The 14,970-nt window shown below is 36.8% G+C and overlaps 2 protein-coding genes across 6 annotated transcripts; both read right to left on the bottom strand.

Moving 5' to 3' along the window:
• Positions 1-89: 89 nt before the first annotated feature.
• Positions 90-3,870, bottom strand: LOC111790412 (arginine biosynthesis protein ArgJ family). The gene is made up of 17 exons (XM_023671297.2): positions 3,716-3,870; positions 3,472-3,564; positions 3,105-3,228; positions 2,806-2,879; positions 2,572-2,616; positions 2,407-2,457; positions 2,267-2,335; positions 2,134-2,192; positions 1,876-1,945; positions 1,721-1,801; positions 1,544-1,630; positions 1,180-1,308; positions 1,024-1,086; positions 861-938; positions 635-780; positions 483-553; positions 90-331 (listed from the first exon to the last, which is right to left on the bottom strand). The coding sequence occupies exons 1-17, from the start codon at positions 3,773-3,775 to the stop codon at positions 249-251; spliced, it is 1,383 nt and encodes a 460-aa protein (XP_023527065.1). The 5' UTR covers positions 3,776-3,870; the 3' UTR covers positions 90-248.
• A 1,298-nt stretch (positions 3,871-5,168) lies between these two features.
• LOC111791469 (uncharacterized) lies at positions 5,169-13,198 on the bottom strand. 5 transcript variants are annotated; one of them, XR_002814655.2, is made up of 20 exons: positions 12,823-13,164; positions 11,783-12,711; positions 11,613-11,681; positions 11,335-11,533; positions 10,928-11,009; positions 10,212-10,280; positions 10,025-10,106; positions 9,842-9,930; positions 9,706-9,753; positions 9,461-9,627; positions 8,986-9,169; positions 8,158-8,215; positions 7,961-8,017; positions 7,635-7,883; positions 7,276-7,337; positions 6,927-6,983; positions 6,748-6,841; positions 6,492-6,632; positions 5,977-6,129; positions 5,169-5,609 (listed from the first exon to the last, which is right to left on the bottom strand). XR_002814655.2 is itself a non-coding variant. In XM_023672827.2 (20 exons), exons 3-20 carry the CDS (start codon positions 12,539-12,541, stop codon positions 6,040-6,042), a joined length of 2,556 nt encoding a protein of 851 aa, XP_023528595.1. In that variant the 5' UTR covers positions 12,542-12,711; positions 12,823-12,958; positions 13,059-13,198; the 3' UTR covers positions 5,169-6,039. The 5 variants fall into 5 exon arrangements, 4 of the variants coding, with proteins under 4 accessions (XP_023528595.1, XP_086978280.1, XP_023528596.1 ...); XM_023672827.2 differs by having other exon boundaries at positions 5,169-6,129; positions 12,823-12,958; positions 13,059-13,198; XM_087122154.1 differs by having other exon boundaries at positions 5,169-6,129.
• Positions 13,199-14,970: the final 1,772 nt, after the last annotated feature.

Below are 14,970 nucleotides of genomic sequence, written 5' to 3'. Positions count from 1 at the left end.
TGACTGCTTCTAGGGAGGGGTTTGTTTGATAATCTTGTTTTAGAACTTCTTAAATGACTAATTGAATGTAGAAGTTGATGTTCTAAAAATACCAAAAACAGAAACAAAAGATACATTGAAAATAGAAAAAATCCATGAAATTGGAATAACTCAATTATAACTTAGCTTTAGTTCAATTAAATAATTTCAACAGAGGACCAAGTGATGTGTTTATTCTGTTGTAGCTAGCTGCATTGCCAACAATCTATCTATGTAGTATACTCTGCATTTATCTTGACATAGTCGTAACTCAAGTCGCAACCCCATGCCCGTCCTTCTCCGTGCCCATCACCTGTCGACCAAGGCAACAATAACTAGCTTAGCGATTAGGCTGGTATTAGAAAATCCTTTTTGGTGATGTCATTGGAATATCATTGTTCAGAATTACATGAATATCTTTTCTTAGTGAAGTGAAAATGTAATATATTATTTGAAGAACTCACCTATAGAAATGGAAATTTTGACAGTACCATGGGTTTCTCCAGCGCTTCTGAGATAGTTACTAGCTGCAGCCCTGAAAACAGTCACAAGTGATTAATAAAATTACAAAGATGTTTAAACACGTCTTTAAAATGTGTGAAGATTGTCCTTGAACCTGTCAAAACATTGAGGTTCTCCTCCGTCCATTAGGAGAATGTTTCCTAGAGACACTTTGAGTTTCTTCTGCTCGAACGCCACCCCTGCGTACCCGGCAGCTGCTGCTATGCGTCCCCAGTTTGGATCTCGGCCATATATAGCTGACTGCAACATGAGAGCATAATAATGAAACATGCTTGCATGAGGTGCACCAGAGAAAGATGGTTTAAGAATGAAAATCGTGCCTTTACAAGCGACGAGCCTGCCACCGAACGGGCAATTTTTGCTGCTTCGGCTTCTGAACTTGCACCATTCACTGCAACCTGTGGCATTCGCAGATGGGAGATTTCAAGTTCCTTGATGTCAAAAGGCATAACTATGCAAGGATTTGTTTATAGAAATGCAGACCTCAATCAGACAGGTTGCTCCTTCACCATCCCAGGCTATTGACTTGGCAAGGCCTTGCATCACCTTCAAATAGAAACGAGAAAAAAAAAAATCTTTTGAAGCTGTCCTGCTTCTCAAAAGGACATACCAAAATTTGGATAATAATGAGATACATACCACATCAAGGCATTCTTGAAGCTGTCCTGCTTCTCGACTTTTCAGTGACGAAATTATATTAGAACGAGACCCCGACAAGCCACTCGACAAAGCAATGACTGTGTCGTTGGTACTTGTATCCCCATCCACCTGCATTGTCAAACCCAATTATAATAAAGGAAAATTGTAATTAACTGCATCTCGGATATCGATTATATACCATTTTTGTATCTATACCCTTACTCGTACCCTCGCACAAACCTAATATAAATTAGGTCTATGATACAGGCGTTCTTATATTTGTGCCATTTTTGCAAAACATTTTATCAGGTGATAAATCAAATCAGATAGTGTGAAATTATTAACACATACTGAACAATCATACCGTAATTTGATTGAAGCTTCGATCAACAGAAATTTGCACCATCTTTCTCCAAACATCACTAGCAACCACAGCATCCGTTGTTACAACCTGCCACATTGTAACAAATCAACATCAATCAAAATAACCATACGCATTTAACTTGTTCGAGTACAACCCGCAAAATTTGAAGATACATACACCGAGCATAGTAGCCATATTCGGGTGAATCATTCCTGAACCTTTCGCCATTCCTCCAATTCTTATGGTTGAGCCCCCAACCTAGGCATTAAATCAACTGTTAGTCCTGCCTGCAATGGTTTTAATTGAATACATCACAGCCAAATATTACGCACTTGGGACTCGATTGCCACACTTTTACTAACAAGATCAGTCGTCGTTATCGCCACTGCTGCAGAAGCTGCACTGTAAACAGGCTGATAAAGTTATTACAACCAGAAAGTTCAATCAGTACTTAAATTGAAATAAAGGGAAGGAGGGAAGAAAACATTTGTAAAGAAAATTAATAATGAAGGAAAAGGCTCGATGAAGCAGAACCCGCACACATAACTGCAGAAAGTACGAACAAACTTAACTAAAAGATTGAAGATTACCCTTCAACTGAAGATGAAAGGGATCTGACTAGTTTTGGAAGAGAATTCAAAAGTGCATCCTGCAAGAATTCAAGACAATACGTCCAGTTGGTATATTGTCAGCTAAAATACAAGACACAATACATTTCCATACCTTTTTGATTCTATGACCAATCACCCCTGTAGATTCAACTAGAACTTCCTCTGGCCTTATTTGAAGGATCTGCAATTAAATTTACTTAAAACTTAAGAGTTGTTCTGAAAAAAGAATGAACAAATTTGTTGTGAACATGCCTTGGAAAGATTGTTGACACATTCTATCACATCTTCATAACCAGCATCCCCCTGCAGCAACAAAAAGAATCTTCATCCAACATAGCCATAGATTTCTAACTTTCCAAGTCCAAACCGTATTCCGAGATAACTATCTCAATAGAAGTCATCAAAAAGACTGCTTACAGTGGCGGCATTGGCTTGACCAGCATTTATTAACACTGCACGTGCCTAACAAATCGTAGAATCGATCAAATTGTCGTTAGTGAATAAATAAGCACATGAAGTTACAATTTTAGTTAATGAATATAAAAGCATGGTTTGTTGAACAGAGTGAGCCAAAACCTGGTATGGCCATATAAGAGGAAAATCAGTGAACTTGTTAAACATAATTTGAAGCCGATATGCAAGAAAACCTACCGTTTCCAAATCGTTCAATGCTTTTTTACAGTATAACACTGGTGCTGCAGCAACTACATTCTTTGTAAATGCTCCTGCAAGTGAAAATGAGCAAACTCACAGTCAGTGTGTAGAACGTTTCTCAAGCTTAGCTATGGATGATCAAGTCACACGCTCATTCCAAACCAACCAGCATGACAAAAAAATTCAGAATTAACCAGTTCACCAAAAATTTTCCTATGATGATCATTGTCTAGTTTGTATAATAACCAAAAATTGATTAAAATAGAACGCAGATGAACTCAACAGTGAGCTCTTACCGGCAGAAATGGCATCAACATCGCAAGTAACGAGTGCAAGGTCGGGTTTCTCTCCCAATGCACGTAACCCGCCATAGAGCCCCGCAGCTTTGAACCCCTTCGCAGCGGTAACTCCTCCACCAATCTGAAAAACAAGTTGTCTTTTCAAAACTAAATGTTCTTTAGATTCTAAAATTTGGCATTTTCAAAGAACTTGTGAAGAGAAGATTAGAAGACAAAAACAAAAAATTTGGGGAAGGAAAAGAACTTGGAGATGAACACAAGAAGAAGAAAGGCAATAAAGTAGTCAGCCAACCCTAGAAACTCAGAATAAATCAAAACAATCGACATCTTCAAGCACACAGATAGTAAATTCACAGTGCCTGACCTGCTTCCATGGTCCATCAGGAATCAAAATCGGAGCCTCCGGCAAATAATTGGCGGTCTCACTCGTAGACACAGAAAACACTCGAAAATTCCTCTAAGACAAACAGGAAACGAGCAGAACATCAATGAAAAACCGAATAGAGAAGTTAAAAAACTAAAGCGGAAATGGAAAAAGGGGTATGAATATTGCAGTTGTTTGTAGCTAAAATCCGACCTAGAAACAAGAACATAGAAAGGGATTTAACCTTTGGGGATTGAAGGGCGGGGAGTTTGAGAGAGGGGTAGGGAGGAACGGAGAGATACATTGTTCTATTCTAACTGAAACAGAGACAGAGAGAGAGAGAGAGAGTGAAGGAGAAGGAGGCGACGACGAATCGAGCGTTATATAAAGTTGAAAAGGACTTTAGGAAAGGGGTTTTGTTGGGGTTTGGCTTGGGTCAAAAGATTCTGTCACAATAGCACTTTACTGGAGTGTAACAGTGTGCAATACTTGTTTTAACTCCATAATAAGTTAACCATGAGGAACTCACAAAGTTGACTCATCCTCTAGCTTCGAGTCATATTTGCAACAAATGTGGTAGAAGACGTGAGTAAGGAAATACATTTAAAAACAAGTTAAAAGAATTGAAGAAAGTAACGTTATAAGACTGTAAGAAAAGAAAAAAACATCACGGCCGAAGTAGCATATAACTCATGGTAGAAAGAATTGACGATTAGTTGCATCCTCTTAGAATACATTTTGGGGCATTTTAGTCATGACGGCTATAGACATGATTTTGGTGACCGGCCATATACTCATGTATTGACACAACATGAAATAGTAAAAGACTATTTAAGACAAACATGTAAAAGGGGTTTAGAACCGGCATGCGACCATAGACAACACGTTTTAGACGGCATGCGACCATAGACAACACGTTTTAGACAAGCATGACTGGGACATCCGACATGCAGTCATGGACAACATGATTTGGATAAGCATGACCATGCAATCAGAAGCAATTACCATGGCAAAGGGATGTATGGATCATCATGATCGAAATAAGAGTTATATGAATTGAGAGCTGAAACAGGGGTTAACCTTTATTTACGAGTTAAAATTGAAAGTTGGGACAATGAACGATATTATAATATTCATTAATCAAAAGGTTTGACATTGATATGAATGATGAAACAATATTACATTAATATCGATATTTGATAGATATATCAAAAAAATTAACATTTTGATATCATTTTTTGCATCAATAATTTAAGCCATAAGTGGGGGTGTCAATGGGACAAGTGAAAATTGAAAGGTTCTTATTCCATAATCTCTAGAACATGCCAACATGGAGAAAATGCTATGAACAAACAGACAAACAGTTTGCAGGCTTTAAGAACCCACTTACTTTGGTCTTTGGTCTTCCAATCCATTCCCATGGTTAAGCTTAGATTTTTGTAATACATGAGTACACTTTGTAGAGAGTTTACTTTCAAAATGTTTAATTATGGAAGAAAAATATATTAGCTTAATAATGATTTTATTAGCGATGTGGTTTATCCTCTACCCCTTTTCTTCTACCGACTCTCGCTGTTGCCGTTCACGGCCCTCCTCCTTGACAGCCGCCGCCACTTCTCTCCTATCTCAAAAACCCTCTAATCTTCAAAGCATTTCTAGGGAGAAGGGAAGAAGAAGAGACACTGAGAGAGAATAAGTGACCTCAAAAACAAAATTAATATCTTTACCAACTCATGAAGCCTCCACATTATTTTCTAACTAACCGTCCAAAGACCATTTAGAAGCCATAAACATCAAACTAAAACTCGAGAGAGACCAAAGGGTATTTTACAAAGAAAACCCACAATTATTCAGGAAGAAAAAAAAAGGAGAATTTGATCAAAATTTCTGAGGGTGTTATACAGACAGGGTTGATCAAAACTTGTAATAAGTCCTAAAAAGGGTTTGGGAGAGGAAGAGAAATTAGATGCATACAGAAACAGAGATGAGACTGCTGGAAGAACTTGATAGAGCAACAGGCAAATGCAAATACAACATCCACTTCCAAGTTGGTGGGCCTATGTCTCTGCAACAGCAAGCCAATCTTGTATTTCCCCCTTTCTTTGTGTTAGTATTTTTTTTACACTTCGGAAGCCGAACTACATGAAATATGATTTTAGTTAACCATAAAATACAAAAACAAAACAAAAAAACAAAAACAGGGACAGAGAGAGAGAGTCTCCAGCATGCATAAAAAAATGTCAGCATGCAAATTCTTTTTCTTTTTTCTTCTTTTTTTTCCCTTTCTTCACTGGTACCCCCTTCCTTCCCAATTAGTTAATTATCTAATTTCTAGTTTGTACAAACAGAACAACCTTCCCAGAAGATGATTGTTGCCTTTGGCTGCCAGTCCAAACCAAAACTCGCAGCAATTATACATCACAACTACGTTATGTAGGATTTAAAGGGGAAAAAAGAATGAAATAAAAAAATATAATATATAAAATTCCAACTTTCAGCTAAAACCTTTGCTTCCTTCAAACGGGATCCTAACTTGGAATTATTTCGATAGAGACGTCGCACCAATCATCATGTCAACGTCGACTGCTGGACCACCTTCTCTAGCATCGATGTTCCGTTGAAGATCGTCAGCTGGACCTCCCTCATATACTTCATCAACTGCCCAATCACAGACAACAAGAGAAACGTTTCAACAGAGGATGATAATTTGCAGGTAACTGAGACAAGAAATGACTCGGAAATGGGTATAGCAAATCATCCAGTAAATTTTGTCCAGAAAACCATGTTGGACTAAGAAAACAAATATTTTGGATCAATTCAAAATTTTCAATTTGGATCAAATCACAGAGTTGTGAGTTGAGTCAATAAGCAATTAATGCGAAACTCAGTTGTTAGGAGTGAGCCAAAAGTAACAGAAACAAACTGATAACCCAACCCATAGTTTAGGTGGAATGGATTGAGTTGTCAATTATTTTGTACGCTCACAAAAGCCAACTATAGCATCATGGGATATTGCTTACTTGTTCTTCACTCATCTTTCTGAAGCCCAATTTCTTAGTCCAAATTGATTCAGCATCCTCGGCTGCAGGGAGTACAAGGTTTTGCACATTCAGGGAAGAAAGTAGCCGCTCTATACAGGAAAACAATACTTGGAAATAACCCTGCGCACCCCCAAAAACAAAAAAAAGATTCAACCAGAGCAAAAGAGAGTAGAGATGAAAACCTACAATTTAACAATCAACTACAACCTTCTCAATAAGAACCTTAAGCACGTACCCTGCCCTGATGTTCTCGACTTGTGGCAACAATAGGAAGCTCAGCAACTTCACGACCAAATATCCTAAGAAGACCAGCCGATACAACTATCGATCTGAGAAGCAAAGGATCACAAGAACGTGAGGGAATAAGCGTAGGAAAAAAAAAACATGTAGTGCACTATAGCTAGAATGTCATACCTCACAATTAAAACAACGCAATACATTCCTCCAAACTCTTGCCCAGATATATTTCTCCTGCAGTAAGTCATTATATATCAAACATCTAATCATCTAAAAACACAAATAGACAAGCATCAATCCAGTTAATGAGCAATAGGGAATGAATTCATCAGGACTCTAGAGCCTTTACCCCATCATTTTAAGGAAACAAACAACACTGATGTGCCAGAGAACAGACCATAATTTATAAATTGAAAACTAGCCTAAAGAAGTTCGTAGAATTAAAAAGAATAAAAAGAGATAAAACTCCAAATATTTATCTTGCCAACGACATTGGAATAGCCACAAGATATAACATTTATCTTACCCATAAACCATAACAGGAATCAGATCACGACCTGATTTTGCAACAATAGGATCAAAACATTCCTGTTGGAAAAAAAAAAAGAGAGAGAGAGAGAGAGGTGATTAGAACTCCAGAAATAACAACTTCAATCAAAATCAAAAGAGTTAACTCAAAAAATGTAAAAATCATTTAAGGGAGTTTGATTCCCAGATTTGAAAAGCTTAAATTTATGAAGCCCATAGTTGTATGTTACGTATGTTTGGATTGCAAAAGGGAATGGATTTAAAATTTCTAAATTTGTAAAGTTAAGGATTTAGATTTTGAATGGAAGGTTAAGAAGAAGAATTGCTGGGGTATCAGATTAATATGGAGAGCTGTACCCGAAAAATAGCAGTTGCCCTCGAAAGAAATGGAAGATCTTCTGGGAAGCGACTTTTTCCACTTAAAATTTGCCACCGAACATCATTAAGAGCTCCATCAACTGGTAATCCTTTTCCAACATGCTTCCTAATTATTAAATCTGATAAGGAATCTGGAATGATCTGTGCCCCGTTCAAAACTGTATTCTGAAAAGCCACATGGATATTACTGCACTCGTCACAGCAGAACCACTTGTCCTTGGGAAGTTCCTACAGAAAGATTGGGGTTCTCTAAGTACCTTCATAATATTATTTAAGATTAGTAGTGAAATTGCTTTTAAACATACCTTCAGATCACATAATCCACTATCCCGCAGACAGCCTACATGGAATTCTCTTTCACACTGAAAAAGAAAAAAAAAAAAAAAAAAAAATAGACAGCAAATTAAACAAAGCAAAAGGAAAAAAAAAAAAAAAAAAAAAAAAAAAAAAAAAAAAAAAAAAAAAAAAAAAATCGAATAAAAATTTGATATAGTGTTCATACTTGATCACAAAGAAGTACAGTTCGATCATCAAATTTAGCGGCACTGAAATCATGTCGCCTACAAGATTGTGAGAAGTTGTATCAGAGTTAAATAATAGTACAAATTCATGTACCTAAGAAATAATGAGATCTGACCTTTTTTTCTTTCATAAGAAACAACAAAAAGAGTAAAGAAAGCTTCAGTTTTATCATGAAAGAGTATCAATTACATTTTATCAGCACTTTTTTAATTGGGGTCCTTTCACATGATTAGTGTTGGGGCTTCTTCTGTTGTTTTTTATGTTTTATTTTCCTGCATGCCCTTGACCACTCTTTCATCAAATTTCACAATAAAAGGTAGGTTTCTCATAAAAAAATAACATCAGATTTCACTTGCTAACTCTACAAGAAGCACAAGTAGTAATTAATAAACAATTAAAAAAACAAACAAACAAAAAACTTAAAAAATCTGTATCCAACAACTACTGAATCAGGGTTTCAGCTAAACAAAATATAAATGAAAAAAGGACGAAAAGGACGAATGTGGAGTTGTCAAACTATCTTCTCTGTCAACTTTGAACATGCCATACATGATACAAGTTTTAAAAAGGCGAAACAAATATTTAAAAGAATGGGAACATATATATTTGATCCATTCCTAGAACAGGTTCTTAAAAATTATTAATATTTATCCAGTAAAATATGGTGCAGTGATTTACAAGTTCCCCTACCCTAGATCTCAATTTTGAAGGTGGCAGTGGCATTCTCCCAAACTAACTCGAACAAATAATTTCATAAAAGAAGTCATCGTAAAAGAATCTAGAGATGGGAGAAAAAAAAAGTAATTACCTGCAAACAACACAACCACCAATTTCATATTCAGGTGCTTTAACAACTCGTGTCAACCTAAATACAATTGGTTTTGAAAAACTCAAAGAACCTCCGGAAGGAGCCTTCAAATTGGAACCCACTTTATCTCTACAGTTTGGGCAAGACCAAACTCCTTCAGGAACATTCTGTAGATGCAGGCAGCCTGGAAAAAAAAAAACCTTTAGGAGTGCAGAACTAGCATCCAATTGTGAAAATAAGCAGATATAGTTTAAAGAAATTAGCAAGGGGAGAGTCAAATGAACATGGCCACTGGCTAGAGTGGGGGTAAAATAATAATGCTAATCCAATCCGTGGAGACAAACTGAAATCCATACTGCAGGCATATTACATAATTTTGGATGCAATTTTGAACAAACATAGAACACTTTTAGAATAATCAACCTGATGAGACTTCATCTAAGGATACACCAAACAAAGAAAGACGAAAATCCACCTGTATGGAAAGCTCGAGGGCAGCGATCACAGAAAATCAAATCCCCTCCATTACCACATGTAGCGCACATATCATCACTATCTCCTGTGGTAAGTTTTTGCCCACTAGCCAAGGAAATGGCTATATCATGAAGCGTAAGTCCATTTGTAGTATAAATGTGGCGGTAGCTGCATCACATAGCATATTTTTTAGTGTGACAATCTAGCAGCACTCCAAGATAATATAACACTTCACACCATACTCACGGCTGACGTCTGGCAGCCATCCCTGCATGGGCTTCAAACTGTGAAGGGCTGATCTGTTTCAAATTTGTGAAATGGTTAAGAAATAGATAAATATAGACCGAAAAAGAGATCAACAGAGAAAGAAGGGTGAGATTACTTCAACAAATAAAAGTTGCAGCACCTAACCTCTCGATTACAGTGACTACAGAGTATGCCATTTCCTTGCTTGTAGCCTACAAGTATTCTCTATGCAAAGTAGGGAAAACGAAAAGGAAAAAAATGTCAGATCAATCAACAAACTGGTTCATTACGTGCATACATCAGCTAAGATGGCAATTACCTGTCCTTTGACGAAGTATGCCAGCTCAGCCCCATCTGGAAGCCCATTTGGCATGAAAAGTAGCCTGTGGAGATCATTATCCCTGCCAATATAGGGGAAAACTATCAGTGACAAGGAATGCTATAAACTATTTCTTTTGGAAAAATTAAATAGAAAATGTGCTTGCTATAAGCAATAAGAAAAAAACCTTCTTTTTGTGCCTTTTTCTGCCGTTTTCTTCTGTTGCATGACTGGGTTGGATAAATTAGGGATTGGCCTGGCATAAAACGAAAAGTAATACATGACCAAAGCACGAGAGTATTCCAAAAACGAGACATATCTTAAAGAAAACGTAGTGGAGCACAAAGCAGCCAGCATTTTCAAAAATCAAATAATTATTAGAAAGTTAAAAGTTACAAAAAAACAATGCTAGCTCGTAGCTTCATGCTTCTAATGCAATACTAATACTGAGGAGCAAACTGTTAACTCGCTGATAAAATGCCTTGGGATCTAAATAGAGGCAGTTCCTGACAGCAAAAGGTTCACACATCTTCTTTGATGTCAAGAAAAAATATAGCACAAAAATGTTTAATCCATTCAAGAGTATTTACTTGGGTATGGTCGGTAAGGTAGCTAACCAAAATTTACGGAATTTCTTTAAATATTCCTTGCCCCTCAAACCCTATAATCAAACAGAGACTGATGCTTAGTCAATTTTAAGTCTTCAAATAGAGACACTATAGCATATAGATTTTATGTCACTGGCAACTGAAAAAAATATATAGAATAGCATAAATACATAAATGGAAATTGTTTGATTCAAGAATGTGAAGGGGATGCACATAAGTGGCAGCCAGCTAGACATAAAATAACGAAGAATGAATTACCCTCTTGGGTACAACAAATCCTTTTATTATTTTATACCTGTCAATGGGATGTGACAATTTAGGAACCTTCACATCATCATTTTCCACTTCAATAATTGCACTGTTCTGGTGGAAATTTGCTGCAGAACATAAAATTGTCAATAGAAGAAGAGAGTCCAACTCCTTCATTTTTAGAGGAAGGAAATTCATTAATTAGTCTCATACTTAATGGTTAATGCCAAAACAGAAGATCAAAGCAGCTCCAATCTTGATTATTTTTAGGCTTGAATGGAAAAAAAACTAGCTCATTTACTTAAAAGGCATTTAATTTATTTATATATATATATATATATATATATATTTTTTTTTTTTTTTAATCTTTATCATACATCAAAACAAGCCACCCCAAGCACCTCAAGAATCTTCCAGAAAGGAGAGAACTAGAATTGTTAGAAAAATCAATACCTTTCCAATCCTCAAATGAATCCACGTTAATACATGAACCCGCTACTTCCTTAATCACTTCATCTAATATGCTAAGAGGTGCACTCTTAATTTCCTGTATGACACTATAAATTGGCCTCCCATTCTCCAGGTATATATGATTATTTGGATGTCTAGTCTTGAAACCAGCGTGCTGCTCAAACTCATAAGCACTGAGGATCTGTTCCAAATTGTCATTTAATTATATGGTCACTCCAAGGAAGTTCGGAAATAATGTAAATGAATTGCTTATTACTTACAGTTGTAAAATTGCATATTGAACATCCGCACATATAACCTCCGCCATTTATAATACCATGTAGCTTCATCTAACAGTAAAATTGAAATTAAAAAAAAAAAAATTAAAAAATCAGACCGTGAAGAAAATAGCACCGAGCAGTATTAGGAAGTATGAAAAAATAACAAATACCTCGCTTGTCGTAGATATATACTTGACTCGAGCTCCGTCAAGTATACCAGTCGACAGTAGCTTTTTAACATTCGACGGGTAATTGTTTGGTAAAACCTTCTTCGACATTTTCAATTCCATTTTATTTGAACCTAAAGGATGCCTGCTGCTCTCAGCAATGCCTTCCCAGCTATGTGCAGATGTCTCCGTACAAGCATCGTCCACCAGTGAAGGTTCTGGTTTACAGTCCTTGTCGAAGTTCCCATATGAACGAACTTTGTCTGCTGACATGGATGCGTCAATTTTGTCCTTTTTTTTGCTGAACTTGAACGTAATTTTTCTAATTCCAGTTGAACTAGCATGCTTGGGTATTTCAATCACAAACCGAGAGACCTCATCAACATCACACATATCAACGTCATTTCGAGACGTGTCATTCTGGCAACGAACTCCATTACTAGAGATGTCCTCCGAGCTTGAATTACCCGAACAAGCCGAGGTAAGGTCCCCACGCTCAACTTGGTTGGTATTTTCTTGCTCCTCAGGTTGGCTGGTAATATCTTGGAAATGATTCCCTTTCGGAGAAATTACGGGATTCGAAACTTCTGAACGAACATCTTCATTCGACACTTCTTTAGCCTGCTTCTTGTTGTGAAAAGCCTCGGGTTCCGTATCTTCATCAAGACACTGATGGTCCCGCTTCAATTCGGTACTCGGAGCGCTCTCTTTCCCCAACGGCTCATTTGTAACTGCAGCCAACCCAGCTGCTTCTTCTCCCATCCAATATATATTCCTCCAAATCTGCAGAGCCAGTAGCTAACAGTCCCGCAAACCCAATCGGCAGCATCCAAAAAGCCCAGGCAGAATGGAAATGAAAATCGAGATTCACGTAAAAAACAGACTAAAATTCCTTGGAGCTTGAGAATTCGAGTACTAAACTTCAATAAAACCTAAAATCGTCCAAGTGAAAAGTATCAGAAAACCATTAATTCCGAATAACCGCCGGCTGTTATCATCAATTCAGAAACAGAGAGTTCACGCGTAAAATCAAAAAATCTAACCTCGACGCACTTCTTGAAACCAAATAGGAACAATCCGATCAGAACAACTCAAGAATAAAAAAAAAAATTTAAAAATAATTCAAGCCGCGAACACCAGAGCCTCCGATTGAATTCCCAACAACTACGGATCTGAGATCTGCACAGTCAGCAGCAGATTTCAGGTTTGTATAGAGTAAAATCGATCGGAATACGACGAAGAGCGGATTAGTTAGGGCTAGGGTTTTGTCCGCGAAAACCTGAAAGAGAAAAACGTGAGAGACGAGCAGGGCGGCAAAAAAACGAAATGGAAAAGCTTTTGGTTCGCGGTCAAGATTTAGCTCTGGACGAGATAGACATAAGCTCCACGGAAAAATAAATAAATAAATAACATATTTATTTATTTTAAAAGCAACAACAAAAATAGTGAAGTTCGTGACGGTTCACGATCTTTAGAAGGAGCGAGATGACGGTTTGAAAAGCCCATGGGGTCTACTTTTTAATCCAATAAGAAACTAACACGTAGGATTACTCGCCAGCATTGTACTTGCGTGGAGGCTTCTAGTGATGATGTGTCTCATCTACAGAATCAGGACCACTTTATTAGCAGAAACTTTATGAGCCTTTTTATTTTCTTAATTAAAAATATATTGATTTTTCTTTGCCTTTGGGCTTTTCCTTCCTTATTGCTTGATGACGTGTAACTTGAAGATCATGGCGGTTGTTTTTTTGTGTCAGAAACTTAATTTTGGGCCGTTAGATTATTCCACGTCATTGTGCTGATTTTGATTCTTTTTTTATTGTGGGCTTTGGGCTCAATGGACTAGATTTTAGTTTGGTTAGCCTCAAGGCCGAATTACTTTGTGAACGTTTATTGGGCCCATTTGAATTTAGGCCCAAATATCATGGGCTCAACTACAAAGGATCAAATAATTATACATGGGCAGGTTTATTATATACTTAAGAATTAATTGATTGGGCTGAATAAATTCTTAGGCTAAAATAATTATAATTTGTCTCCTAATTAAGGTTATTTTAGATAATTTGATGATATTAATATTTAAACATCCCACCCAACGTGGCATGCGTCCGTTCGCGAGGCAGTTAGAAAGTTTCCCCATTTCAATTTCCCACGGCGGTAGTTTCCATAAATGCCGGAGTTCCGATGTCTTTTCCATAAATACCCTTCCATTTATAAATAAAGACCGTTGGTTACAAATTAATTTTCACTTTTCATTTTGTAAAAAAAATATAATATATATATATACGTATTACCAATTATATATGCTTTTTTTTTATTTAATTTGAAACCATGATTTTTTATTACCATATAGAAATTAAAATTTTAAATAAAAAAAATGGTACGAAAATTATAATATATTCATATTTTTTAAATATTTGTGTCGAGTAGATCTATGTTACTGGCTCTAATACTCCAAAATTTCGATATTAATAAGGTTGACGTATTAACTAAAGACAAATTAAATATCTAATATTATAATAGATTACATACGTCACTATCCGTTAAAGTTCATTTTTGGTACGTATTTATTAAAGTTAACGGAACAATCTATTACGTAAGAAATTAAAAGTTCGTAGGTTTTAGTGTTATCTTTATTAAACTATTATAATTCAAGTGATTACCACACGAACATAAATTAGAATAATATAAATATAGTTGGGTAATTAGATAAGAATTTGAAATTCTGGTAAAAAATTAAAGATTTTAATATTTTAAGTATTGATATTAGGTTGAAGATAAATATGAAACAAAATACTAAAGTAAACGTTATATAAAACCAGTCAACTCTACCGTTACGCCGGCGACACACTATTTATCTCTGTTCACTGTGCTCTCCTCTACTCACAAATCCACTCTCAATTCTGAAATCTCCGGCGGAAAATGTCGCAGCGACAGGGCAGGCACCAGAGGAGGCCTTCGCAGAGCGTGTTCATTGCAGCGGATTACCTCTCCGAGCCGCCACGGGCAACCGGACCGGGATCTGCCGTTGAGCATGCAGGTCCACACTCGACTCACCTTCCTCGCCCACCGCAGCAGAGTCGCAACGCTGATCCAGCGGCGCCAAGGCCTCCTGCTCCAGCGGCGTCGAATGAAGCTCCGAATCCGACAAACTAGCGGACCAAAAGCAGGGATCAACGACGTCGTTGTGT

Source organism: Cucurbita pepo, chromosome 3 (assembly GCF_057944985.1).
Source record: "Cucurbita pepo subsp. pepo isolate OVF chromosome 3, ASM5794498v1, whole genome shotgun sequence".
In the NCBI taxonomy this organism is placed as follows: Eukaryota; Viridiplantae; Streptophyta; class Magnoliopsida; order Cucurbitales; family Cucurbitaceae; genus Cucurbita; species Cucurbita pepo.
This window is presented reverse-complemented; position numbering and strand designations above follow the sequence as displayed.